The sequence below is a fragment of the Crocodylus siamensis genome, chromosome 6 (assembly GCF_052110815.1).
Source record: "Crocodylus siamensis isolate JL-2025a chromosome 6, ASM5211081v1, whole genome shotgun sequence".
NCBI classification, from domain to species: Eukaryota; Metazoa; Chordata; order Crocodylia; family Crocodylidae; genus Crocodylus; species Crocodylus siamensis.
The window spans coordinates 33,031,004-33,056,858 of NC_143400.1; the positions used below are offsets into that span (position 1 = coordinate 33,031,004).

The following is a 25,855-nucleotide window of genomic DNA, read 5'->3' on the forward strand; positions in this document are numbered from 1 at the left end:
TGGCCTCGCTTCACAATGACAAGAGGGCAGTGTCCACACTCAGCTCACACAACTGCACATGCAAACCAGGCTGTTTCCTTTAGAAGTTTTATTGAAGATATCAAATAGAGCAAACCAAAAGTTTACATATTTCAGGTATTTCGTTCCCATACAGGAAACAAGTACTAGCTAAGTACAGATGTTACACTTGAGAAACAGTGCAAATCAGCATGATAGGCAGAATCAGTGGGGTCAGTCATTTACAAAAGGCAGGCTGGCCAATGACTGTGAAAGATGATTTGTGTACAGTGGACTATATACATCAGTGGTCTCCAACCTTTTTAAGCAGGAGATCACTTGACATTTAAAAGCAACCCAAGATCTACCGTGCACCGCTGCACCCCCCACCCACCCAGCAGGTACATCTGTGGGGAGGGAAAGGCAGATTGAGGCAAAAGGGAGAAAAATGTATTGGGGCATGCCTCCTCAGCAGGTAAGTCTCACCTGGCTGGGGCCCCCAACGCAACTTACCACCTGCCTCTGTGGCACCGTCCCGCACTCCTTGGGGGCCTCAATCTAGTCCCTGCTCCTTCCCTCCCCAATGGACTGACCTGCTGGGCTGGGGCACGCACATACATACCCACCACCCCAGCCTCGGATGGACTGTAAGAGGCTCTGAGATCTACCAGTGGATCAAGATCCGCTGGTTGGTGACTACTGCTATACACCATTTAGCATGGGGGCAGGGAAGGATGATTTACAGCAAATACACAGAAGCAAGGTGGCTTGGTGGGAGAGAAATGCCCTGAGCAGCTGGCTTGGGGACTGTAAGAGAAGACAAACAAAAATCAGACAATAAAAGCAGCCTCATCCACTGTGCATTATGAGATAGCTACAGTTCTTCTTCCTCAGGCCCTTCCCCTCCCATACCTCTGCGCATTTGTAGAAAAAGCAGCGAAATGTACAGAAATAAAGAGTTTTCAGTAAAACCTATTTTAAAAGACAGCATGTTCCTTAAGTAACCACCAGGTGGCACACAGAGAGGCGCTGGGGCCTTCCTTTCCATGCAGCAGCCTGTCGCACTTGATACATTCTTTGCCAGGAGATTCTTTGTCTTCAACCAGCACTGAAGTGACTTTACATTTGGGTTTGTTCTGGACTATTTCTTTCTTCCACGTGAAGCTGCAACCAGCTCCAATCCAGAGACTAGGAAAGCAGCAAACACACTCATTAATAAAGTGTGCCACCCATAAAGCTGAATTTTGTTCTGTCACTCTGGTCCAGAAGAAAGTATTAATTCCCTCTCTTCCAAAAGTTTGCCATGATGGTTGCCTTACGAGTCAGATAGTAACTAGAGAAGTCTCAGGACAAAGAAGTGTTATTTTGTTCTGTTTAAAGAGGGTAGTATCCTCAGCCCTCTATGCTGCATGCAATACACTTCTTCGCTAATCTCAGGAAAGCCATTTGCTGTTCCCCCTCCCACCCCACACAGGCAGACACGCTCCATTCGGCCAAAGATGTGCCTCTCCTCCGCCACGTGAATTCTCGTTGCATGCCCACATACAACTGGCCAGCAGCTTTAGCTTGCAATCTCTCTCCTCCTGTCACCACCCAAAAGGAAGTTTAAAAGAAATGGAAGCTCTTACCATGAAGCTCTGGTCCTGATCCTTCATTGTGTCATTCATCATGATCTCTAACTGGCTGCAGAGATCCTGTGATTCCATCAACAGCTCCTCGCTACAAGAGACAAGAGCAGTTACACCCATGACTGAGTGGATGCATCTGTTCCCTGTGCTACATGGTGTCTAGCTCAGCTCCTGGGCAGCCGGGTGTCTCAATGGCAGCCTGCTACACAGCAGTGACTGGGTCTAACCAGGATGGCAAACATTTGCCATGTGACTGAAAGATAGCTGAGAACAAGGCAGCTAACAATAAGGGAACAAACCCTATTCCTGCCCTTTGGTTCTGGGAGTTACTGAGTGACCTGTGAAATGTGGTAAAAGCAGTGTCCAGCATTGCTCTGTGGGAGGCAGCAACCTGCAGGTGCTCATGGTAAGGTAACCTGAAGGAGGGCATACCCTCAGACCAGGTCTGATCTTCTAAAGTTAAGACTGCACCCAGTCCATTTTTCTCCTTTATTTTCAAGAGAATGACTCGGTACCAAGGCCAGACAGCCATCCAGCTGCAGCACTCGATAATACTGGTAAGGAGAAAGGTAAGGAGAACAGTCAGGAAGGCACTGAGGTCCCAGAGGGGAGGGGAGTCAATTGTCCAAGAAGAGTGGTCGTTCTTTAAGGAGACGATCCTCCAAGCCCAAAGGGAGGTAATCCCAACACAGATCAAAAGGGCCAAGAGGGTGCAAAAGCCCCCATGGCTCACCAAAAGCATCCGGGAACATCTCCTAGCTAAAAGGGAGGTGCACGCCCAATGGCAGGGAGGGGCCATCACCGGGGAGGACTGCAGTTGCTCGGGGATGTAGGGGGCAGTCAGGAAGGCCAAGGCAGAGACGGAACTGGGACTAGCTTCCCGGATCAAGGACAATGAGAAGTCCTTTTTTAAATACATAGGGGGCAAAAAGAAGGTACAGGGTAGTGTGGGGCCCCTACAAGACATGCTAGGAAATCTGGTCATCACACCTGATGACAAAGCTAACCTATTTAACAACTCCTTTGCCTTCATTTTCCTGAGCAGGGACCGGATCGGCCCCCACACTGGAACCCCCTCAGGCCCCAGGGGAGGTGCACCCAGGCCTAGGGTCAGTGAGGATCTAGTCAGGGAACTTCTGGAGGGACTGGACATATTTAAATCAGCTGGTCCGGACAATCTCCGCCCCGAGTGCTGAGGGAATTGGCTGAGGTCATTGCAGGATCCCTGGCACAGCTGTACAAGCACTTGTGGTGCTCTGGTGTGGTGCCAGAGGACTGGAAGAGGGCCGGTGTGGTTCCCATCTTCAAAAAGGGGAGGAAGAAAAACCCAGGAAACTATAGGCCAGTTAGTCTTACCTCGATCCTGGGGAAGCTTTCTGAGAGAATTATCTTGGTGCATGTTCCTGAGGGGCCAGCAGGGGAGATTATGCTTAGGGGCAACCAACACGGGTTCATTAGAGACAGGTCCTGTCAGACCACCCTGGTGGCCTTCTATGACAAGGTCACCAAATCCTTAGATGCAGGGGTAGCATCCTGGACTTTCGGAAAGCCTTCAACACTGTCCCTCACCCCATTCTCATTAAAAAACTAGGGGACTGTGGTGTCAACACCCACACACTCAAATGGGTCGCCAACTGGCTGGAGGGCCGCACCCAGGGAGCAGTGGTGGATGGGTCATTTTCGACCTGGAGGGATGTGGGCAGTGGGGTCCCCCAGGGCTCGGTCCTCGGGCCCGCACTGTTCAATATCTTCATCAGCCACTTGGATGAGGGGGTAAAAAGGCCCCTGTTCAAATTTGCTGACGACACTAAGATGCGAGGGGATGTGGGCATGCTAGAAGGGAGGAATAGGCTGCAGTTGGACCTAGATAGGTTACAGGGGTGGGCAGATGAGAATAGGATGGGATTCAACACAGACAAGTGCAAGGTGCTGCACCTGGGGAGGAAGAACCAGCACCACACCTACAGGCTGGGAAGCTCCCTTCTCGGCAGTGCAGAGGCAGAAACGGATCTTGGAGTCGTCATTGAGTCCAAAACGAACATGGGCCGGCAGTGTGGGGTTGCAGTCAGGAAGGCCAACCGCACCTTGTCATGCATCCACAGATGCATCTCGAGCAGGTCCAGGGAGGTGATCCTCCCCCCCTATGCAACACTGGTGAGGCTGCAGCTGGAGTACTGCGTCCAGGTCTGGGCACCACACTTCAAGAGGGATGTGGAAAACATGGAGAGGATCCAGGGGAGGCCACTCGCATGGTCAGGGGCAGCAGGGCAGGCCCTACAAGGAGAGGCTACGGGACCTGAACCTGTTCAGCCTCCAGAAGAGAAGGCTGAGGGGGAACCTAGTGGCCTGTTACAAACTAGTCAGGGGGGATCAGCAGGCATTGGGGGAGTCCCTGTTCCCCCAAGCGCTACCAGGAGTGACCAGGAATAACGGTCACAAGCTGGCAGAGGGTAGATTCAGACTAGACATCAGGAGGCGCGACCTCACGGTCAGGGCGGCTAGGATCTGGGACCAACTTCCAAGAGAAGTGGTGCTGGCTCCTACCCTGGGGGTCTTTAAGAGGAGGCTGGATATACACCTTGCTGGGGTCGTTTGACCCCAGTACTCTTTCCTGCCAAGGCAGGGGGTCGGACTCGATGATCTGCTCAGGTCCCTTCTGATCCTACCAACTATGAAACTATAACTGCCCTAGCATGCTCACTGCATTTGGCTGGGCTTACAACTTCCCACTGCCTCTTTACAGCACAGCTTTATGGCCAGCCCAGTTCTCCAGTTACACTGTGTTACTTCAGATCTAGCTCTACTCATCTGCCCCTCTGACCTCTAACCCACCTCCCACCCCCACCATCCTTGTTGCTGTATGAGACTGAGGAGCTGCAGAAGAAATGAGAACATTTTTTTCCCCCTCAGCTACACTAGTCACCTGTGTACCCATGAAAAGACAGAGGATCATAATGTTCAGATGGCAAGGAGCTGGACTGACCCCTCTCCCTTTCAAAACACCTGTGGATGTGGCTTACGACTCCCTAGTCCCCATTCACAGTACCTTTTCTTGATTGCTTCTGGCAGGTTGTAGGTTACAGCAGGGATGTGCGACAGTAGCTGTCCTGGGTTACTAAGTCGTGAGGCATTCATGCTCTCAGGGTTACTGCTAACAGGGCCACGCACCTTGCTCTACAGTGAAAAAGAACAAAGCAGGTTCATTCCTACACAAGCCTGTTTCCATCAGCAGGCACTTGCCAAAGGCAGGAAAAGGGTCTGTGTTTGCCCCAGTCCTCACCCCCAAATTTCTAAGCTAAGTTTGACCCAAGGGGAGATGGTGGTACAGACATCTGGTGGCCTTGCCCCCCCATTCTTGTACAGAGGTCTGAGCTCAGGGCCACGCAAGATGTGTTCAGTGTGTTCTGTTCCTATAGCAAATGACAACAAAAGCAAAGCCTCACTCTGTGCAGCCGTGCACCTGCCCTAAGAGCAAACATGGCTGCAGGAAGCCCCTGCTATGAAGATGAAAAACTCGCCTCCTGGGGAGCACTCAAAGGGGCTGTAAGTCTGGTGCAGAAGCTTGGAGGAGCAGCAGAGGCTTTTCACAGGGCTCTGAAAGAAGCCAGTTTAGCTGAGCAGCCAGAAGGCCCACACAGGCAGTCCCAGGCAAACCTGCGCTTCACTCACACAGGCTATTTTCAGCAGGTTCCACAGTTCCTTCTGCCGTTTCTCTTGCAGCCTGACAACAGTGTTCTCATCCTCATTCATCAGACTCATCACCTCCTCCACACGAGGGAACAGCTCCAGGGCCTTCTGCTTGCAGACAACAGTCTTGCTATAAAGAGTAACAAGCAGGTGACATGTGAGTGGCTGCAGCAGGCTCAGGTGCAAAGGGAGAAACTTCTGTGGACTAGATGCACTGCAGCTCACATCAGCAACAGCTGTTTGACTCTGCTCACTGGCAACATGCAACTCTTAACCACTTAGCAGTAACTGCCCCCCTGCCCCTCCTCGTATGCATAGCTACAGCCAGAGCTGCCCAGTCAGGCCTGGTCTCTACATGAAGCCCATGTTCTGAAAGTCACCTGAGTTGGGAATAAATGAGCCGGACCTTCTTCTCAAAGGTCTGAATTGCCTGCAGGAGCAGCCGCACAATCTCCTGGCTGTCACCACTGGTCCTCTGGTCTAGGGAAGAAAAACAAGAATCAAAAGCTCAGCGTAAGGCACAGGAGACTCACAAGGCACATGGGGACACAGCCAGTTACAGTCTGTTCCCAGATCACCTTTCCTTTTCCTGGACCCCAAGCTTTAGGCACACAGCCCCTGGATATGGGGCCACAGAGGGCAGACATTAGCCAGCCCAGCTTGTGGGGGACAACACGTGCCTGACTAGCCAAAAACGTGGGCCAAATGCCCTGCTTAAATGTATGTCATTGTCATTGACTTAAGCCAGAGTCCAAGGCAAAGCTGGACTGGACTCTGAAAGGAGTTCAGCTGCTGGGAGCAGGTGGGGACAAGGCAAGGCTGGGGTCTGGCTTTGAAATGCCATCACGACTCCTCAAGAAGCTATGGGCTAGAACTGGCAAAGAAGAGCCCTCAGGCCCTTGCAGGAGGCAGTGGACCCAGACCAGAGTAGGATTCCCAGCTTGGTTTGCTGCTCTCAGGCTACGGGGTGCAGCCAAAGGGCCCATTACCTCTCGGCTTCTCCCGCAGCTTCCGGTAAAGCTCTCTGGCTTGTTCTTCCCTATAAAGCAGAGATGCAAGAGCGAAACTGTCATCAGCCCCTTCCAAAGCCTCTCCAGATCCCTCACGCCTCCCTGCAAGCAGCCATGCATGGACAGAGGCCTATGGCTGCACCTCAGGGCAACCACCAAGATGCTTCCTGTGACTCTGGGCTGGGCAGGCTCCAACCTCCTACATCTAGGAAGGAACCGAGCTGCCCCAGAGTTGCAACAACCTCCCCTGCTCAAGGCGGCGCCACCTACAAGTCCTCCAGCGTGCCCCCCTGCTTCCAGCCCAGCGGGCTCCTCTGCAGGTCCACAATGTCAGTCTGCAATGCCATCATCCTCTTCACCAGCTGCTCCACGTCCTCTTCCTGTGGGAGGGCAGCCATTAGCAGCAGCAGCAGCAGCTCAGCCTGAGGAAGGCTGCCAACACATCACATTTTATCCATCAGTTTTAGCACCCCCCTCCCTCAGCTCCTCCATCCCCTTCTTAACCTTTACAAACAAGCACAGCACCTACAAGCCAGCAGGGCAAACCAATGCAAAGCAAACCAAGTGCAGGGCTGGGTGCCTCCGGGAACCCCCAGAGCTGCCTCTTCCCAGCCAGCAACTAACCCTGAACGTGGATACATACCCGTCCGCAGAGCTTGACAGCCTGCTCCATCTCCCGCCAGGCAAGCAGCAGCTTCTCAGAGGCTGCAAGGCAAATGGAGAGGTGAGTCAGTTACTGCGCGCTCCCCACAGGAACCAGACACAGCTGCAGCCAAGCTGGGGGACGGTCAGTTACTGGCTGGCCAGGGCAGCACTCACTGATGCCAAACTCAATCTGCTCGCTATACTTCTCGAGGTCAATCCGGATACTGGTTTGGAAAAAATCCAGCTTGGCTTTCAGCTGCTGGGACAGGGAGGCCATGGAGTTCTTCATTTTGGAGAGGGTGCTGTTGTGCCGCAGCAGGTTCCGCCTGAGGAGACAGTGAAAAGAGTCCTGCTTGGAGCTGTTCCTGCCTGGCCCAGCTCTGTACCCAGCACCCTCCATCCACCCATCAAGAGCCCCAGCACACCTGCCCCACCAACTGACCTGGCTGAATGCAGCCAACAGCACAACAGCAGCTAGGCAGGAGGCCACAACAAGAGCACTTCAGTAGCAGCAAACGACTCCCCCACTCCCCAAGTCTCACCCCTGCCCAGCATGCAAATGCCTTTTCCTGCCCACTCCCCATAGCCGAGAAACCAGGGCAGTGCCAGGCATCCCAGAGTGGACCCCACCATACATGGCTGCTCGTTGCCCCTGCTGGAGCCGGTTACAGTCCTCCTTCAGCATCCGGATCGTGTGCCAGACCTGGCCCCACACCTTCCGCAGCTGCAAGAAGGAGAGATTCCTCTTTGGGTCCTGGACTGAAGGGAGAGAGTGAGGCATCAGCATAGGGCAGTCCCTGGCCAAGCGCAGCCAAACCCTTGAACCCTGCAGCACTCAGGACTGGCTCTGCTTGCCAAAGCCAGTGCAGGGCTGTCCTGCTCACGTACCCAGCCCCGCTCTTAGGGGAGGCCCTGCCCCATGTTGGGATGAACGCAAGAGCAAGGAGCAGCACACGCTGCCCCACAATGGTCTGGGCACAGCACACCATGGCCACAGACCCTCACTACAGCTGCAGGTCATGAGGCCAACTAGGCTGTTCAGGATCTTCTGTGCTCTCTCTTAAACTGCACATCAGGCATGTGTGCTAAGAGCTGCCACCATGGACAGCGCCAAGGGCTGAGTGGACCAGCTGCCCCCAAGTTCTGCATTAAGATAGGAAACTCCCTTCTTAAGAGCAGGGAGGCAGAAAGGGATCTTAGAGTCATTACTGACTCCAAGATGAACATGGGCCGACAATGCGAGGTCCTGGTTGGCAGGGCTAACCGGACTTTGTCCTGCATCCACGGATGCATCTCTAGCAGGGACAAGGAGGTGATCCTCCCCCTCTCTGCAACGCTGGTCAGGCCACAGCTAGAGTACTGCATCCAGTTCTGGGCGCCGCACTTCAGGAGGGATGTGGACAACATTGAGAGGGTCCAGAGGAGGCCACTCGCATGATTCGAGGACAACAGGGCAGACCCTACAATGAAAGACTGCGGGACCTGAACCTGTTCAGCCTTTACAAGCGAAGGCCGAGGGGGGACCTGGTGACTGTCTAGAAACTCACTAGGGGGGACCAGAAGAGTTTGGGAGAGGCTTTGTTTCCCCCAGCGCTCCCCTGGCATAACAAGGGATAACAGCCACAAGTTGCTGGAGAGTAGGTTTAGATTAGACATCCGTAAGAACTACTTCACGGTCAGGGCGGCTAGGATCTGGAACCAACTTCCAAAGGAAGTGGTGCTGGCTCCTACCCTGGGGGTCTTTAAGAGGAGGCTTGATGCCTACCTAGCTGGGATCATTTGAGCCCAGTTTTTTCTCCTGCCCAGGCAGGGGGTCGGACTTGAAGATCTACAAGCTCCCTTCCGACCCGACTTCTATGATTCACTGCAGTCCCCACAGCCAGCCACCCTCTGTATGGATTCCCCAGCCTAGAGGATGCCATTACGGATGCAGTCCACGCTCTCAGGATGGGGCCGCTGGGAGATCTGAGCTTCGTATGTGACTTTCCGGTTGTCAAACAGGAATAGGAGGTCAGAGTCCACAGCTGCAGCTTCATTCACCTATGGACACAAGAGAGCAACTAAGCTCTCTACCAGCAGCACCACCGACAGGTCCTGGCCTTTGGTTGACCATGGGGACAAAGCTGCCAGCCTCCCACCACTTATGGTGCACGTAGCAAACCAGGACAGGTTGTTCCCCCCCGCCCTCCGCCTCCGAATCAAGTCAGAGAAAAAGAAGGGTGGGAGAGGGCAGCAGGGACCTGAGTAGAGGCTACTGGCTGCAGTGTCATGCTGTGGGACTCACCTTGCTGTCAGCCACGCCTGGCACGGTCAGCTTCTGAGTGGACAGTGCAACCCCAGCCTCCTGCAGCAGCTCCTGGTCCTGCTGGGGGATGCCGGTGTCTGCCTGGATTCGGGCCTTCAGACTTGGCACAGTCTCCTCCGCCATCACTGGGTACGTGTGCACGGTGCCCATCACCATGTTTAGGATATGTACCAACTGCAAGGGAAGCGGTAAGCAGTGTAGAGCAGCCCAGCCTCCAAACCCAGCAAACAGAGGGGCCAGGGCATGAGCCCCAGGGACAGAGATGAACTGCAAGTTCAGGCAGCCCCTCAGACTTCTTACCAGTGCCAAGCTGGTGCCTGGCCCTGCACTAGGCTCCTGGATGCCCTTTCCAGCCTCCTTCCCACAGGCCAGCCATTAGCTGCATGGGGATCCCATCCCTAACGCTCACCTTCAGGTTCAGGATGTCATCCAAAGCCCTGAAGCAGCCATTGGTCCCGTAGACAGGATGCGTGCCTCTTTGCCGGGGCTGCCACATCAGCATGAGCTGCAGCCATTTCTCCAGGTGCCCAGCCAGGATGCTGTGGGGTAAGCACAGGCAGGGGAGTTGGAAGGAGGAGCCACATTTCCCATCACTATCCCACACACCTTTTCCAGGAAAGACCAGTCAGCCCTTTCCCAGCCCCTGCCTCCCCAGCATGGGCACAGGCACCGGTAACTGTCTGCAGCAATTGATAGGCCCATTCCTGCTCTTGCCCCCCATATGCCTCTGGCACTCTGCCTTGGAACAGCTGAGCAAGTTGCAGACACTCCGACCCCAGCCGGCTCCTGTGCCCAATGACCCCAGGGTGAGCACTAGTTACTCCTCACCTGTTCAGGTTGTTTGGGTAGGGCAAGCTGCTGGAAAACTTCACTTCTCCAACCAAGTCTTCATACACGACAATGTCTGACTCGCTCTTCTGCTGCACCTTTGTATGCCTGGAGGATGCAAAAAGGGGCTGCGATGAATCAGTCTTCCCACAGGGCCTCAGACTGACCTCCCAGCACCATCTCCAGCCAGCTGCTCACAGCACTGTAGCCTGTCCCTCACTCACCCATACGCTGCCCTGCAACCCCCACCCAGAAGCTGTACCAGATGGTGGTTGGGTTTGTTCGGCCTGCCCAGGAAGGGTCAGTCGTACTGGCTCTGATATAACAGGCCTCCTCAGTAACAAGTCCCAGGGAGTGCCACACCCCCAACAGCTCCCTACTGAGTCGTCCAGAGGGAGAAGGGCCGTGACTTCCAGAGCAACCACTCTCTTTGTAGGGCACCTGACAACACACGGCCCCCCCCCCACAGCCTGGAAGAGGAAAGGTGCAAGGACACAGGCCACTAGCCTCCAAAACAGGTCTCTGAAAGGCCCAGGTGCTAAAGGACTGGTGGCAGCCCTGGCTTCCTGGCCAGCAACACAAAAAGCCCTCAGCCCATTCCATGCAGGCCAAATCCCCTGCCAGCAAAGGAGAGGCCCTAGGCCAGTCCTGCTGCGAACACTTGTCACCAGCACACACACACACACATACAACGTGATTGGTACAGGCTCCCCTGGTCACTCACCACTGCACAGGTTGCCAAGTGGGCAGAAATGGCCGGAAACCTGTGATGCACTCGAAGGTCAGCGTGCCAAAGCTCCAGTAGTCCACTGTCACTGTGTACTTCTGCTGCTCCAGAAGCTCTGGAGCCTACATGGCCAACACAAGCTGGAAGCAAAGACCCTCTCCTCTCCTCCCCTCTCTTCCCAGAACCTTACCTACCCCCATCCCTGAGAGACAGCCCCCACTTGCACAGCACATTGGTGCACAGCGTTCCACCTTGTGGCAACACCAGAGCTACTACCACTCTCAGTCTCCCCACAGCAAGCTGCAGCTCACAACCACATGCGTAAATCCAAGCATTAGTAGAGGACAGCGTGCAGCTGGCTTGCTTGTCACAACCAGCATACACTCCCCACCATGCAGCTCCCATTCCCCCAGACCAGCGTACACTCCTGGCTCCAGCCTGCTGTTCTGCCTAAAAACCAAGATGGCTAAATCGACTCCTTACCAGGTACTGCAGTGTCCCAACAAAGGATGTGCACAGGCTGCCCTGGTCCAGCTCCTTGGCATAGCCCAGGTCAATGATCTTGTGTATTAACTGAGAAGGACAGACAGCAACAAGAGGAGGGTGAGGACATGCTGTCCTTCAGCAGTAGCACCCAATATGACAAAGAGCAGAGAAGATCAATGCCTTCAGATGCCGAGATGGTGCAAGATACAGAGGGGAAGGAGGCCAGAAGCAGTAGGCTCTTGCTGGATCATGAGAACAAAGAAGCTCCTCAAGTGCAATGCGAGCAGAGGTGCCAGGAACTGAAGATGCTGCTACTAGCACCAACATGAACAGAGAGAGACTGAGGAAAGCTGGTTCACTCCAGCCCTTTTACAAGAGCCTGCTCACTAGGCTGGGGAGATGCGTCTCTCTTCTCCCAATGGGTAGATTCATATCTCTGGTTGTCTCTTCTGGCACTAGGCTGCCCCAGCCCTCGAACAGGGGGATCCATGGGCACCACCAAGATGAGCGCTCCCACACTGCCGCCCCTCTGCCCCAGGCAGCTCAGATCAGGAGAATAAACTGGTGGCTAAACGCTGCCTGCCTGGTGCAAGGTGTCAGAGATCCCCTACGACACTCTGCCTGAGCAAGGACAAGCCAGGCCAACGCATTCAGGCTAGACAAGTGCATCAGTTCAGTACAACAGCCTGCAAGGCTGGGCTGTTCTATGGAAATATCTCTGGTGTGACAATCAGACATGAGAGAGCAGAGACAAGTCTGGGTCAAGCTCAGACTGCAAGCCAAGAATGCTGTCACGCCCAGTCCCCAAACAGGGCTCTGGCAGCCACTGAAGCTTATCCAGCTGCTCTCCTGGGCTGGGGTATGGGGTCACTCGGACAAGCAGACGGGGAGTGGAAGCTGCAACAGTGATGTCTCCTTCATGCATACGTGCGCACGCACCCACACTCCCAACCATTCGTACACACCCAACCATATACATGCTCCTCATGCACAAAAGCCTCCTGCTTACCCTTTGCTCTCCTTGCTGCAGCACAATGTTCTCTGGTTTCAAGTCTCTGTGGATGATTCTGTTCTCATGCAGGTACCTGAGAGCAGAGGCTGAGAGAGAGGAGACACCAGCTGGTACTCAGTATCACTAACAGTCCCAGCAGAAGCCCAGCAGCGGGCCACTGCAGAGGGGGTAAGGAACACAGAGAGCAAGGCACAGGGGCCAGAGCACCGAGAGGGTTCAGCCTTTAGGTTACTTGTAACAAGCTGCTCCTGGAGAATCAGGGACCAGAGCCAAGGCAAGCACAGGCCCCAGGACATGGAAGCACCTGCTTGCTTTGCAGACAGGACAGTGCTGTTGCCTGTATGCAAATTCCCTGAAGACTCCTTTCCTGCCCTGATCTCTGGCCCCCTCCAGGGTGCTGTCTGTAAAGGTAGATGCTGGGTGCAGCCCCCATGCAACAGGCAGGAACAGCAGCACCAAGGCAGAGATGCTAGAATAGGCCGGGCTGCTATGGTCAGCATCTCTCAGCCCCCTCTGCACTTCCAGCAGCTGCTATACACAAGAGCTTACTCTACATCATCTGTCATCTTATAGCAGCTTTGGCTGGTCCCAGCTGCAAACCACCTACTGGGGAATATCTCCACACTGAAATGGGCAGTGGCAACAGAATCATCCCCACATTGCCCCTGCTCACTGCTACCTGGGAACAGCAGCAGCCAAGGGCTGTTGAACTCTAGCTATAGGAACCAACATCATGTTCCACCACAAGGAGCTGCCACAGGGGAGCAGAGACACCCCCTACTATTCTCTTGTAAACAAGACTTGTGGGAAGGGAAACTGGACCCAAAGCTGCATTGTGCATGCTCAGTCAGGCTAGGCCCTTGGCAGCTCCCCATGGTTACAAGATATGGCCCCACCTTGCCCATGACTCCAGAACTAGCCAACTGTGCTCCTGCAGCCAGCAGCTGTGCTTCCCGGCACTGACTCACCCCGAGCCAGAGGGATTCACTTCCCACTCCCTCCACACCCGCCTGAGGTAGTGCTGCGTCATGGGACCCCAAGGGACACCCGGTGTTCCGGCATCCTCCATGGCCTGACAGCTCTGCCTGGCATCACGGGAGCCTCTGAAAAGCCCCCTTTGAAGGAACAGTGTTAATTATTTGAACCCTAATTAACCTTGGGACACAACTGAATCCTAAAGCGCCGGATGGGCCCTTAAGACAAGCTGCACCAGGAGCATGGGCTGTGTCTAGCCAGGACCCGAGACTCTGCTCAGCAAAGGGGGCCACAGGCACAGACCCTTCACCTGCCCAATTCACACCCACCTAAACAGGCGGTTTCGAAATATCTTCCCCTGAAGCCCACAGCACCTGCCTTCCCCTACCCTACACAGGAGTGATATGTGACTCATTTTGTGCCAGTGTCCTCTCCTTCCATGAGCCTAGCCTCAGGAAGCCCCAGAGACGAGATTGTTCTTCCCACATTAGTTCACTACCAGGAGCCACATGAGGCAGAGCAGCAAGTTTGGGGAATGGGGACAGTTTAAAGCACACATTGCACAGTGAGCCCTGCAGTGTCCATCTGCACTCCCATATAGCAGAGGCCCAAGAGCCATGGTAATAATACAAGCAAGTATCAGCCTAGCAACCACTGGGAGGTCAGAGGCCAAGCCCAGCTCTGAGGAATCTAGGTGGTGCAAAATGGACCTCGCCCAGCACTATGACATCCTTCCTGGCACCCGGAAATCCCACAGGCGAGTTCTCACAGGGAGAGGAAATATGCCTGACCACAGAGGGATGAGAGCAGAGTCACAGGCTGCTTCCCCTCTGGGGAACACCAGCAGACCAAGGCAGGAAGGTGGGAAAAGTTATCAAGGGTGCATTGACTGGGAACATCCAGGGTCACAGCTCTACTTCCCCCAGGTGGAGAGGGCTAACAGGACAGAAATGCCTGCCTTCTCACACAGGGATTGCCACAGGCCATGTGGCCCCTTACCAATGTCTGAGAGCAGCGTCAGGATGGCTTCCTCCCGCAGGCCGCAGCAGTTCTCCAGCTGGTTCAGGTACTGGAGGAAGCAAGGCAACATATCACAAATCTGCCGCACCCAGCCTACACATGCTACTTGCAAGCAGGAGCTTCTGTAGGGTCAGGGCCTTTGCAGAACGGTCAACTCAGACACACTCCAAACCTTGGTGCCTGTGCAAGCCCTCACCCTTCCCCTTCTCTGCCAGCTGCTCCAGTCAACAACCCCTCCAGGGCCCATCCCCAGATCTGAACACACTTGGCCCAGCCAGCTCATAACAACGTCCCCTAATCATGGCCCAATCATCTGAGCAAAATCTGTGCTTAAGCCGCTCACGAATATTTAAAAAGGGAAAAAAAAAAAAAGATTGAACCAGCCCCATGTGTTTTTTTGCCCTGTGACAGATGGGTTTATCAGTTCCCCACAGGACCCCACCCGCTGGCACAAACTGCTTCATGACATTCTAGGCCCTGCTCACATCCTGCTGTCTGTCTCTTGCACACGCCCAAGTGGGCGCCCCCCGCCAGGCTGACACACGCTGCCTGCCCAGTAGAAATGAGATGTGTTTACAGACCAAGGGAGGGGATGAGAACTCATGCAGGACCAAGCCTGCCAAGTGCGGGGAGGTGGCAGCAGGCACAGTCCCAGTGAGTGCAGGAGGACACAACAGCAACAGTGCATGAAAACCCAAGGGAAGCCTTTCATTTCTGCGGTGCTCAATGGCTAATCCGCCGGTCCGGCCAGGAGCCCCACCTTGCGGAGGTCTCCCCCCTGGCAGTACTCCATGGCCAGAGGCGGAAGGTCATTCAGTGCCAGATTTTGCATCCCCTTGGGGACCTCACGGGCAGCAACCACATTGGGGTGATTCAGCCTAGAGAAGAACAAGAGGGTAAAAGTGTGTGATGGCTGGAACCAACTCACCACAGGTTACTCCTAGACAGGGTGCATGTGCAAACGCCTGAGCAATAGCAGCTGCACAGCGGATGCAGGTGCACCCTGGGACAAGGATCCTGACAAGGGATCCACAGACCAAGGGCACTCCCAACGTGACCAGCATCTGTCCTCTGACAGACTCTCAACATCTGTTCAGCAGAGGGACAAATCATGTCAGCCTGGGCACTGCAGAAAGCCTCCTTGCCAGGGAGCCTCAAGCAGCTGCCTTTGGCCCCAGGTGCCAGAGGGCCTTGTTCAGCATGCCCCACCCCACACGAGCAGACCAGGCCCTCAGCTACGGTCTAGGGAAGAAGCATCTTCCTGCGTGGACATCTACAGGTGCTCTACAAGCCCTGCCAGGTGGACAGGTCGCACTGGACGTGCCCAAGAGGTCCAGAGCAAGGCTACTCTGTGCAATTCCCCTCCACCAACAGCAAAGAAGGTGCTTTTGTCCTCGGCTGCCTCGCCCCATGCAGCACCGTATCTCCAGAGCGGTCCTGGCTTCGCTGTCACGCCACAAACACAAGGACAAATAAAGGAGAGCTATACCAGCATCCAGGGGAAAGGCCAAGAAGAGACACCTGCCGCCGCAGGGCGTTGCAGGCTGCCCTGCTCTGCTGTCAGCTCCTCGTTGTCTGCAGAGGTGTCCTCCACTGTCTGGAGAGGTCCTGCATGCAGCACTCACCTTTTCATGATCTGTATCTCCAGGCACCACCTCTCCCGGTTGCGTGGGCTCAGCTCCTGGCGGCACTGCTTGATAGCAATCTGCTCCCCCGTGTCCTGGGCGGCACAAAGCAAACGCACACAACAACAACGGGTTTGCACCATAGCTGTGCCGGGGCCAGCCACCAAGCCCGCAGCATGCCCAGGCCATTCGCACGGCACAGCTCAGCAGGTGGCACCTGCACAGGCCCAGCACCACACAGCAAGGGTTGGCGACTCTCGAATCTATCCCGGGAGGTTTCCAGCGTGCCCGCAACACAACGTGGATGCGACCGCACGCTTGCGCGTATAGGTTACAGGTCGCGGCACGTCGACTTTACGCCAGGAAGGCGATTGCACACGACTGCTACGTTTTAGAAAACTCCTGGACTGCCGCGCGAATCGGACCCCATTTTATTTTAATGAACCCGCTAACATTTATCCCCCAGGGGCTCTCAGCACCTCCGGGGGGGGGGAGGTACCCAGGTCCTGGCAGCGCCGGGGCGGCCCTGGGGGTCGGCCCACCTTGTTGTGCCAGCGGATGACGTTGCCGAAGCCGCCTGTGCCCAGCCGCTCCTTCATCTCCCACGAGCCGCACGTCTGCGTCTGCAGCGACGGCGGCCGGCTCATGCTGCCGCTGCCGGGACAGGACGGCCCAGCCAGGCCGGCTCAGCACGGGGCCGCACTCGCGCCGCGGACACACGTGAGCGAGGCGAGGAAGGGGCGTGAGGGCCGGCCGCGGCCCGCGGGGTCGGGTCCGCTCCGCGCGCCGCTTCCGCACTTCGCCCGGCTCTGACGTCACGGCGGGGCCCAGCCGCGCAGGCGCCGTAGCGGCGGGGAGAGGCTGACGCGCGCGGCCCTCGGGCGCCCCCCGCCGGCCGGAGGTCGTGCTGCGCCCACGTGGCCTGCAGGGGGCGGCGCTGGTCAGGGGGAGCAGCCGCGGGCGGGGCGGGGCAGGGTAGGGGGCGGCGGGGTGAGAACAGCGCGGGCCTGGCTGCACCCGGGGACCCCGGAGCCACGCAGCCGGCTGGCTGGGGTGCCAGGCAGGATGCAGTGCCGCCTCACGCCAGGAGCCGGGCGGACCTGGGTAGCGTAGTGACATGAGCTGCCCCGGGCGCAGCGGGAGCCGGAGGGGACAGGCCGCGGGCAGCGCTGTGCTCCTGCAGGCCTGCCCTGCGCGGGCGTCCTTCCAACCCAGCGGGGCCAGCGCACAGGGCCTGGCTCTCGCTGGCGCTCAGAGGGCTGCAGGGCCTGCCCAGCAGCCACCCAGCGCCTGCTCTTCGACCTCGCCGAGCCTCGGCCGGCAGATGGGTCACCTGGAGGCCATCCAGGGCCTCGGAGGTCTGGGAGCCAGCAGCCCTGAGTCAGAGTTTATTTTCCTGTGCTAGCCCATCACTTGTTTGCCTTGTTCACAGGCTGCAGCACGAAAAAAGGGAAGTGGAGAGTGGAGGCACGTACAGCTGCTCACATGAGCTTTCACAGGGACAAAGCCCCAGGCTCTGGCCTTCGCAAGAGCCCTCCTCACCTGGGCCATCAGCAGAGGCTCAGCTCCTGTGAAGGCCACTGCCCCTCCTCTGGCCAGGTGAGCTCCACCTGAAGCCAGGCAGGTGGCTAGGGCTGGGGTCTGCCACACCTGCATGGCGCCTCAGTCATGCCAGCTGAGGAATTCCCCCATGATGAGCAAATGGGATGTGATGTGTCCATTCATTTGAGGACCCAGAGGAATGCAAAAGGGGGTGGCTGATTATGAAATCAGGAAAGGTTCAGGTAAAAGTAATGGGTAGCACAGGCAATGCTGACTTACCTCACTGGCTTACTGGAAGGATTAGTTATTGTCAAATGTTTCCGAAAGAAGTTTCTACTGCTACCAGCTATTGGTCTGGAGCGGGGTCCAGCACAGATGGCACCAGCTGCCAATTACTGGGGTAACATCTCCAGGCATGACTGCCAAGAAAGCAGCATCTCTGTGGTGGTAGGATCCGAACCTCGGAGCAGAGGGTAGCCTCAAGTTCAAGGAGGCTGGTCAACAAGGAGAAGCATCTGCTGTACTCACATGGGAGCTCGGGGACTAATGACATCCACAGATGCCGGCATCCACCAGCTGAGCATCTTCAGTGCTCTGGGACAAAGGACGCTCATGAGCGCTCCAAGTACATCAGTACACCAAGCAGGGCAGGCCCCTCTTGACCCATTTCTTCTATGGTCAGAGATTATACACAGGAGATGACCTGCCATAGGATGTGAAATCACGGGCTAAGGGTCAGGTGGAAAAGGAATGTCAGAGAGGGCTCGGGGTTTACTTTGAGAAAGGAAAGAGCCACATTTCACGTTGGACAGAAAGGGATGCTGCTGGAGGGTGGTAGCAAGAAGAGGCCTGAAGCGCTTCTGTGAGAAGTTGCTGCTTTTGTCAGCAGAGATAGGGCCAGCGAGGGGTTTGAGAGGAGGGTGGAAAGCAAGTGGTGGCTGGCACAAACTGCAGAGTGCATGGAAATTATACTCCTCCGTCTGCCCAAGGGAAAAGAAATCAGGATGGAGGGAGATCCACAAGGCTCACAGCTAGCAGCCTATAAAGAGGCAGGGCCCCTGTTTACAGCCAGTGAAGAAAACAGGACCTTTGCTCAGTGGAGGAGTTCAGTTTCTTCCCGTCACAGGAAAGAGTGACTCCAGCTAGCATCACTGCTTTTCCAGATGCCAACAAGTGCCAGGCACCTGGTTGGCAGCACGGAGGAACTGTAACTGCAGCTGGGCAAGAGAGTCACAAAGGATCATTTTTGGAGGGAGGGTCCCATCTATGTGCTAAGCGAACATGTCGTACTGTGGCACTTCCTATGACGTCCGTTGGGCTGTAAACTCCAGAAGAAGCACAATGTTTGCTTATAGGTCTTGTTAACAAACAGTGATCTGACATGATCTCAATCCAAAACACCTTTGAATTGCAACCTGATATCATCTTCCATCCCGGAAACGAAAAGGGCTTCACTGTAACAGAGTCAGCCTCCAGGCCTGGCACAGGAGATGTGGAGCACCTCTGTACACTGACTGGGTGCCCAGGACCCCATGGGGTCATTACTTCTCATTTGCCTCAGAGTCAAACTGCCAGCTCCCACAGCAAGAGCAATCTGGCGCTCTGCACAGACGCATAACACAAAGGGTCTCTCCTTCACGCATGTGGAGCTGGGCAGCAGGCCCCGCTGGCCAAGGAGATGCATGCCGTACGAAGCAACAGGGAAACGTGCAAATATGCAGAGATACAGGTGCAGAGGGAGGTATAGAGGGAGTTTACCAGAGAGGAGATACAAGCTAAACAAGCAAAAAACCAAAGATTACTGCTGCAGAGAAACACTGGAGCCAAACCTTCCCTGAGATGCAGGCACAAAACCTGCATCTGCTTTCTGCCAGGGCTCCTTGCAGGACATGGCTTGTCAGAACACGTAACACAATACCAACCACAGGCACCGTCTTCCTACACAGAACAGACCCTCAGCTAGGCCCCTAGCGCCGCACACGTACACCCTGCACTCGGTCTGGGATGCAATGTTTGGAATACACCCTCACCATTTTCCTTGCAGCCTTCAGGAAAACGCCAAGCAGCCCAGGCCAGCGCCACTCTTTTGAGAAGCTTGAAAAGGTCAGCTCCAAATGGGCAGCGACTGCTGTGAAACAAGCTGCCCAAAACAGTGACAACCATAACTCATTGCCAGCTGGTCCTCACCGGTCATGGTGAGCCTCAAAAGCTGGTCTCTGTGTCACACAATGGAGGTCACTGGCTGGTCCCTGCCCATCACTGCAGGGTACTGCTAAGACAAAGAGGTTCACCAAAGCTGCTTCTGCCTTACCCCATGCAAGGCAGCAATGACGCTTTCGTTTCTGTGATGCTATAATCCTGCCCTTGGCTCTGTGGGGCAGCTCTGCTGTTCAGGGGCTGCCTCAGTTATTTCTACTTCAAAATCCTGCTTTATCTAATTATGAAATGTCCTCTCTCACAAGGGACTGAACAGCCTGGCTTGCCTGGACTAGTCTCTCCATGGTGGCTGCTGTCAACGTGCCAGAGTTCCCCTGTGACCAGTACTGCAGGGACGTGGATAAATGACGGAGACGGTCACACTTTTACAGTGAGGCTCTGAACCTCTTGGATAGGGGGGAACAGAAATTTAATGAGTAAGTAATTACAAAGAAAGAAAAGAGGAATTAGCCAAAGCACCAGACCCAGGCAGCGGGCATTTATGCCACAGCTGCTCTCCCTCTCATCCACTCTTGTTTCCAGGGCGGCTCACAAAAGCTCCCTGTGCTCTACTCCCCACGCTCAGAGACTCCCTGTCACCTCAGCCCCAGGGAACAACCTGTGCTGGGCAGCAGGTAGCTAAAGGGCGAGACAGAGTAAATAGTACAATAAATAGCTGATGAGCTGCATCACCAAAGAAAGGATTCAGCTAAGTGCGCAGTGAAAACCAGCTGCACAAATGTGACACAACGGGCATGGAGAGAAACCAGCTGCCGCCAGCCCAGCCCCCAGCTGCAGCCCAGCAGAGGATTCAGCTCCTGTGTGGCTAAGATTCCCCTGCGTGGCCCTCTCCAGATCCTGGATTAACCGTTGGAAGTTAATCGCTCGTTTCTAAAATCCAGATCCCAACCAAACAAGTCAGAACGTGTCTCTGTAGAAAAACAAAACTGCTCCCTGCATCCGTGTCCCGTAGACAGAGAAGATTAAACTTTCCACATCGCTTCAGGGAACCAACCGCTCCAGGGGTATTCAGGCCAGACGAGCTCAGCTGGGGCAGGAACTGGCAAGCCGATGGGAAAGGAAAGCTGCTGCCCCCTGCCCCAGCCCAGCACATCACAGAACAATTGTGTGAAGCTCCCACTAATCCCAAGTCAGAGATCATGGAGTGGGGGCAAGAGAGGGAGGAAAACAAAGGGACGGGAATTCAGAGCCAGCACAGCCTAGATGGAGTATCCAGGAAGCATCCCAGGCTGCGGCCTGGCAACACTGTAATGCTGTTCCCAGGAGAGAGGGATGTGTTAATGATTCAAAGCCTCCCGGCTACCCAGAGAGCCATTTACTGAGCAGTGCAAGCTTGACCGGGCTGAGGTCTGCTGGAGAGACTGCAAAGAGGACATCCAACAGCACACAGGCAACATTAGACTCTGAGTTTCAGTATTTTGGGGCGTGGAATGACATGGCTCATTGCTTCATCAGCTACCAAGACAGTATCTTTTATTGGACCAACAACAGGCAGTTAAAGATATGATTTCCCTGACATTTCCAGGCTCTCATATCCTGCTGCACCAGCCCTAACTCCATACGGAAACAGCATTTATGGCTGCTCCTGTTACTCATTTACAGCACAACTGGCTTCTTCCTCTGGATCGGGGAGCCAGGACTGTCAGTAATTAATCACGGGAGCCAGGTAGCTCCAAGCAACAGCACTCAACACAGAGTGAATCCTTTTCCAGGAATGTGAGGAATGCCTCTAATTAGCTGAGCTCATGGCAGGTGCCTCATATGATGGGCTTGACTTCACTGGGCAGGACTGACTGAGGCAAGCCAGAGAACTGTCTCAGCCCGGCAGGAAAGTGGTGGGTGTTCAGGCACCAACCATACTGGAAGAAGACAGTCTGTTCGGTACCCTACTGCTAGACACAACCCTGCCAGGGTCTGGACTGCCCTGAGGGGATGCAGCCCAGAAGTGCCTGCCATCTCCCCCTGCCTGAGGCTACATGGTTCACATGCCAGCATCAGACAGTGCACATGCTGCCTGGCCCAAGGCACTAGGTACTCACACCTGCATGTTGTGCTTCTGGCTCAGCCCATCAGCAGAAACCTGCTGGCATATGACACCTGCTCCATGCTGCTGGTGTCCAGCAAGCTGATGCCATGCACCCAGAGTCCTGTAGTCTTGACTTGGGGAGAAGAGAGAGCAGATCCTAGGTTGGGGCCACATCAGTGCTTCAATAAAAAGGGTGCTGTGAGACACAGCAGTCATTGTGAACCTCGTGCCAGCCTCCTTGCTCCAGTATCATAGAATCATAGAAGTCAGGTAGGAAGGGACCTTGTAGATCTGACCCCCCCGCCTGGGCGGGAGAAAAACTGGACTCAAATGAGTCCAGCCAGGTAGGCATCAAGCCTCTTCTTAAAGACCCCCAGGGTAGGAGCCAGCACCACTTCCCTTGGAAGTTGGTTCCAGCTCCTAGCCGCCCTGACCGTGAAGTAGTTCTTGCGGATGTCTAATCTAAACCTCCTCTCCAATAACTTGTGTCCATTGTTCCTTGTCATGCCAGGGGGCACTCGGGGAAACAGTGTCTCCCCTAAACCCTTCTGGTCCCCCCGCAGTGAGTTTATAGACAGTCACCAGGTCCCCCCTCAGCCTTCTCTTGTGAAGGCTGAACAGGTTCAGGTCCCGCAATCCTTCAATGTAGGGTCTGCCCTGTAGTCCCCGGATCATGCAGGTGGCCTCCTCTGGACCCTCTCCATGTTGTCCACATCCCTCCTGAAATGGGGCACACAGAACTGGATGCAGTACTCCAGCTGTGGCCTGACCAGCGTCACACAGAGGGGAAGGATCACCTCCCTGGCTCTACTTGAGATGCACTTGTGGATGCACGACGAGGTCCAGTTAGCCCTGCCAACTGTGACCTTGCATTGTCGGCCCACGTTCATCTTGGAGTCAGTAATGACTCCAAGATCCCTTTCTGCCTCCGTGCTCTCAAGACGGGAGTTTCCCATTCTATAAGTGTGCTGCTGGTTACTACTGTCTAAGTGCAGCACCCTGCACTTGTCAGTATTGAAACGCATCCTGTTTTTGTTAGCCCACTCCTGTAACCTATGCAGATCTTGCTGCAGTCTTTCCCTCCCTACTAGCATGCTCACCTCACCCCAAATGTTAGTATCATCAGTGAATTTAAACAGGTTGCATTTCATCCCATCGTCCAAATCACTGATGAAGAAATTGAACAGCACAGGGCCAAGGACGGAGCCCTGGGGGACTCTACTGCCCACTTCCCCCCAGGTTGAATATGACCCATCCACCACCACCCTCTGAGTGCGACCCTTCAACCAATCTACAATCCATCTGACTGTGTAGGAATCAATGCCACAGTCACCTAGTTTTTTAATGAGGATGGGGTGGGAGACGGTGTCAAAGGCCTTGCTGAAGTCTAGAAAGACTACGTCCACGGCAACACCTGCATCCATTGCCTTTGTGACCTGATCATAAAAGGCAATCAGGTTGGTCTGACATGACCTGCCCCTAATGAAACCGTGCTGGTTGCCCTTGAGCATCATCCCTGAAGCCGGCCCATCACAGATGTGCTCCTTGAGGATCTTCTCAAAGAGTTTCCCTAGGATTGAGGTAAGACTGACGGGCCTATAGTTGCCTGGGTCCTCTCTCTTCCTTTTTTTGAAGATGGAGACCACGTTAGCTATCTTCCAGTCATCTGGCACCTGGCCCGAGCACCACAAGTGCTCGTAAAGCCGTGCCAAGGGCCCTGCAATAACCCCTGCTAGCTCCCTCAACACCCTGGGGTGGAAAGCATCTGGACCCGCTGACTTGAACACGTCCAGCCCCTCCAGAAGCTCTCTAACCCGGTCCTCCCCAACCTGAGGCCTGGAGGCGTTCCCCTCGAGTCCATCTGGCATCACAGCCGGGAAGTACCGGTCCCTGCACAAAAAAACAGGGGTGAAGAATTGGTTAAAGAGGTCTGCTGTCTCCTCTGGTGCAACCACCAGATTGCCCAGCCTACTTTGCAGGGGCCCCACATTACCTGGTGCCTTCTTCATCCTCCCTATATATTTGAAAAAGGACTTTTTATTATCCTTGATCTTGGACGCTAGTCCTAGCTCTATGTCCGCCTTAGCTTTCCTGACAGCCCCCCTACAGGCCGCAGCAGAGGAGGTATACTCCTCTTTGGAGATAGCACCCCCCTTCCACTGGGTGTACGCTGCTTTTTTGATAAGCAGGCATTCCCGGATGCTCTTGGTGAGCTAGGGGGGCTTTTGGACACTCTTGCCCCCCCTTGCTTCTTGTTGGGATGGACTCCCCTTGGGCCCTGACTATCATTTCCTTAAGAAACGACCACTCATCCTGGACACTGAGTTCCCCTGCCCTCAAGGACCCCAGCACCTCACCCACTAGTCTCCTCAACTTGTTGAAGTTGGCCCTCTTGAAGTCTAGGGCTACCGCCCTGCTGCAGGCCCTTGACACCCTGTGCTGGATGGTGAATTTCAGCAAGCGATGATCGCTATCGCCCAGGTGGTCGAGGACCTGGAGGCCCCTGACCAGGCCATCGCCTGTGGCCAGGACCAGGTCCAACAGGGCATTTCCTTTGGTGGGACTGCGCACCTCCTGGATTAAGTGGAGGTCCTGTATCTCAGCCAGGAACGGTCCGACCTGGCTGACTGCTCCTCCCAGCAGATGTCCGGGTAATTAAAATCACCCATGACAACTACATCCCTTGCCTTAAGTGCCTCTGCAAGCTGGCCCAAAAATTCCCGGTTCAGCTCCTCCCCTTGGTTGGGAGGTCTGTAGTAGACCCCTACCGTCAAATCCCTCTCCCCACAGCCCCCTTGAATCTTGACCCAGAGCACTTCAGCCTGCCCCTCCTCTGCCCCCATTTTGCTGGCAGAGGATGTGTAGTGCTCCTTGACATAGGGTGCCACACCCCACCTTTCCTTCCTTCTCTATCCTGCCTGTAAAGCCTATAGCCCCTAATGCTAACTGCCCAGTCATGGGACGAATCCCACCACGTTTCTCTTAGCCCTGTGACATCTGGGTTTGAACTAGCTATTCTGAGGGTGAGTTCCTCCTGTTTGTTCCCCGTACTGCAAGCATTGGTATATAGGCATTTAAGGCCTTGCAAGACTGTGTGTGCCACCCCCCATTTAGGGAGACTGTCTGGACCCCCGTTCCTTACCTTAGCACTCCTTGTCTTTGTCACCTGTCTTGCTCGGATGGCGTCTCCTCGTCTTCCTGCGGCCCCCTCCCCCGGCAAGGCTAGTTTAAAGCTTGCTGTACAAGATCAGCCAACTGGAAGAGAAGACAGTAAGAGGAAAGGGCCCCAGCCAGGCAAGCACCACTGCTCAGGGTCTGACTTACCTTCTTGCATACCCACACTAGCGGAGATTGCAGGCCAACCTGCAGCCAAGATCCCCAACATGTAAGGTGCTCTGTGGGTCTGAGGCAGTCCTGGGGTGCTGTTCTTTGGCTGAGGCTCTGCTTGAGCCTCACGCGCTGCACGCAAGCACCCAACATATTTCCAGCAAGGCTGTTTTCAAAACACACTATTGTTTCTCTAACAAACACTTTCTGAAGGAGCCTTGTCCGGTCTTGGAGACGTGCTTGCTGTGCCATGCTGCAAGGGTGCCAGCCCCGGCTTTTGTACTGCCTCTGCGTGACTCTCCCCAACCCGTCCAGGAAGTTCTCAAGCATGTTAGAGCCAGATGCTGAGCCCCAGCTCTCACTGCAACAGCCCAGCAGGCCTCTGGGATTCATCCCAACCAAGCCAGTTAGTTCCTCTTGTAGCAGACCTGACAGCAACACTATGAGAAAGGCATGCAGCCTGCCAGCCCCAAGAGTGCACACTAGGCAGCATTATCACCCCCAAAAAGCACAAAAAGCCAGCGGGGCCCAAGGTTTCCTGCGGCACTGAAGGGAATAGCTCTCAGACCTCTGAGAAGAAGGAGGAAGCCAAACAAATGCCATTCCAGAAATGCAAGGAAACGCTGCCTGCCAGAATCCAGGGCATGGGACCCATCCGAACTGAGCAGCACAGGGCGGCATGTGGTGGCTGCTCCTTCTCCAACCTCTTTTCAAGCAGTGGTATCTCCTGGAGGGCTGGAGAGTCGGCGTTTCGGAGTCTGACCCACAATCATCACAGCTATGACAACACCACAGGCC

General features: G+C 55.1%; 1 protein-coding gene across 2 annotated transcripts; it reads right to left on the bottom strand.

Annotated features, from left to right (window-relative positions):
• Positions 1 to 73: 73 nt before the first annotated feature.
• Positions 74 to 16,775, bottom strand: IKBKB (inhibitor of nuclear factor kappa B kinase subunit beta). 2 transcript variants are annotated; one of them, XM_090053186.1, is made up of 21 exons: positions 16,488 to 16,775; positions 15,946 to 16,040; positions 15,081 to 15,198; positions 14,300 to 14,369; positions 12,323 to 12,411; positions 11,311 to 11,400; positions 10,825 to 10,949; positions 10,101 to 10,208; positions 9,682 to 9,811; positions 9,252 to 9,446; positions 8,893 to 9,007; positions 7,603 to 7,726; positions 7,142 to 7,293; positions 6,966 to 7,027; positions 6,593 to 6,702; positions 6,302 to 6,351; positions 5,693 to 5,792; positions 5,295 to 5,442; positions 4,672 to 4,799; positions 1,626 to 1,716; positions 74 to 804 (listed from the first exon to the last, which is right to left on the bottom strand). In XM_090053186.1, the coding sequence occupies exons 1-21, from the start codon at positions 16,590 to 16,592 to the stop codon at positions 700 to 702; spliced, it is 2,310 nt and encodes a 769-aa protein (XP_089909312.1). In that variant the 5' UTR covers positions 16,593 to 16,775; the 3' UTR covers positions 74 to 699. The 2 variants fall into 2 exon arrangements, with proteins under 2 accessions (XP_089909312.1, XP_089909313.1); XM_090053187.1 differs by having other exon boundaries at positions 74 to 1,185.
• Between the last annotated feature and the right edge of the window lie 9,080 nt (positions 16,776 to 25,855).

Bases quoted from the DNA above. Each gene is read 5' to 3' on its own strand.
- IKBKB (XM_090053186.1), bottom strand. From the start codon at position 16,592: ATGAGCCGGCCGCCGTCGCTGCAGACGCAGACGTGCGGCTCGTGGGAG. The intron at 14,370-15,080 runs GTGGGGCTCCTG...TGCTTCCTCCAG, and splicing joins AGGGGGGAGACCTCCGCAAG to TACCTGAACCAGCTGGAGAA. The intron at 9,812-10,100 runs GTGAGGAGTAAC...CTTACCCCACAG, and splicing joins TACCCAAACAACCTGAACAG to CATCCTGGCTGGGCACCTGG.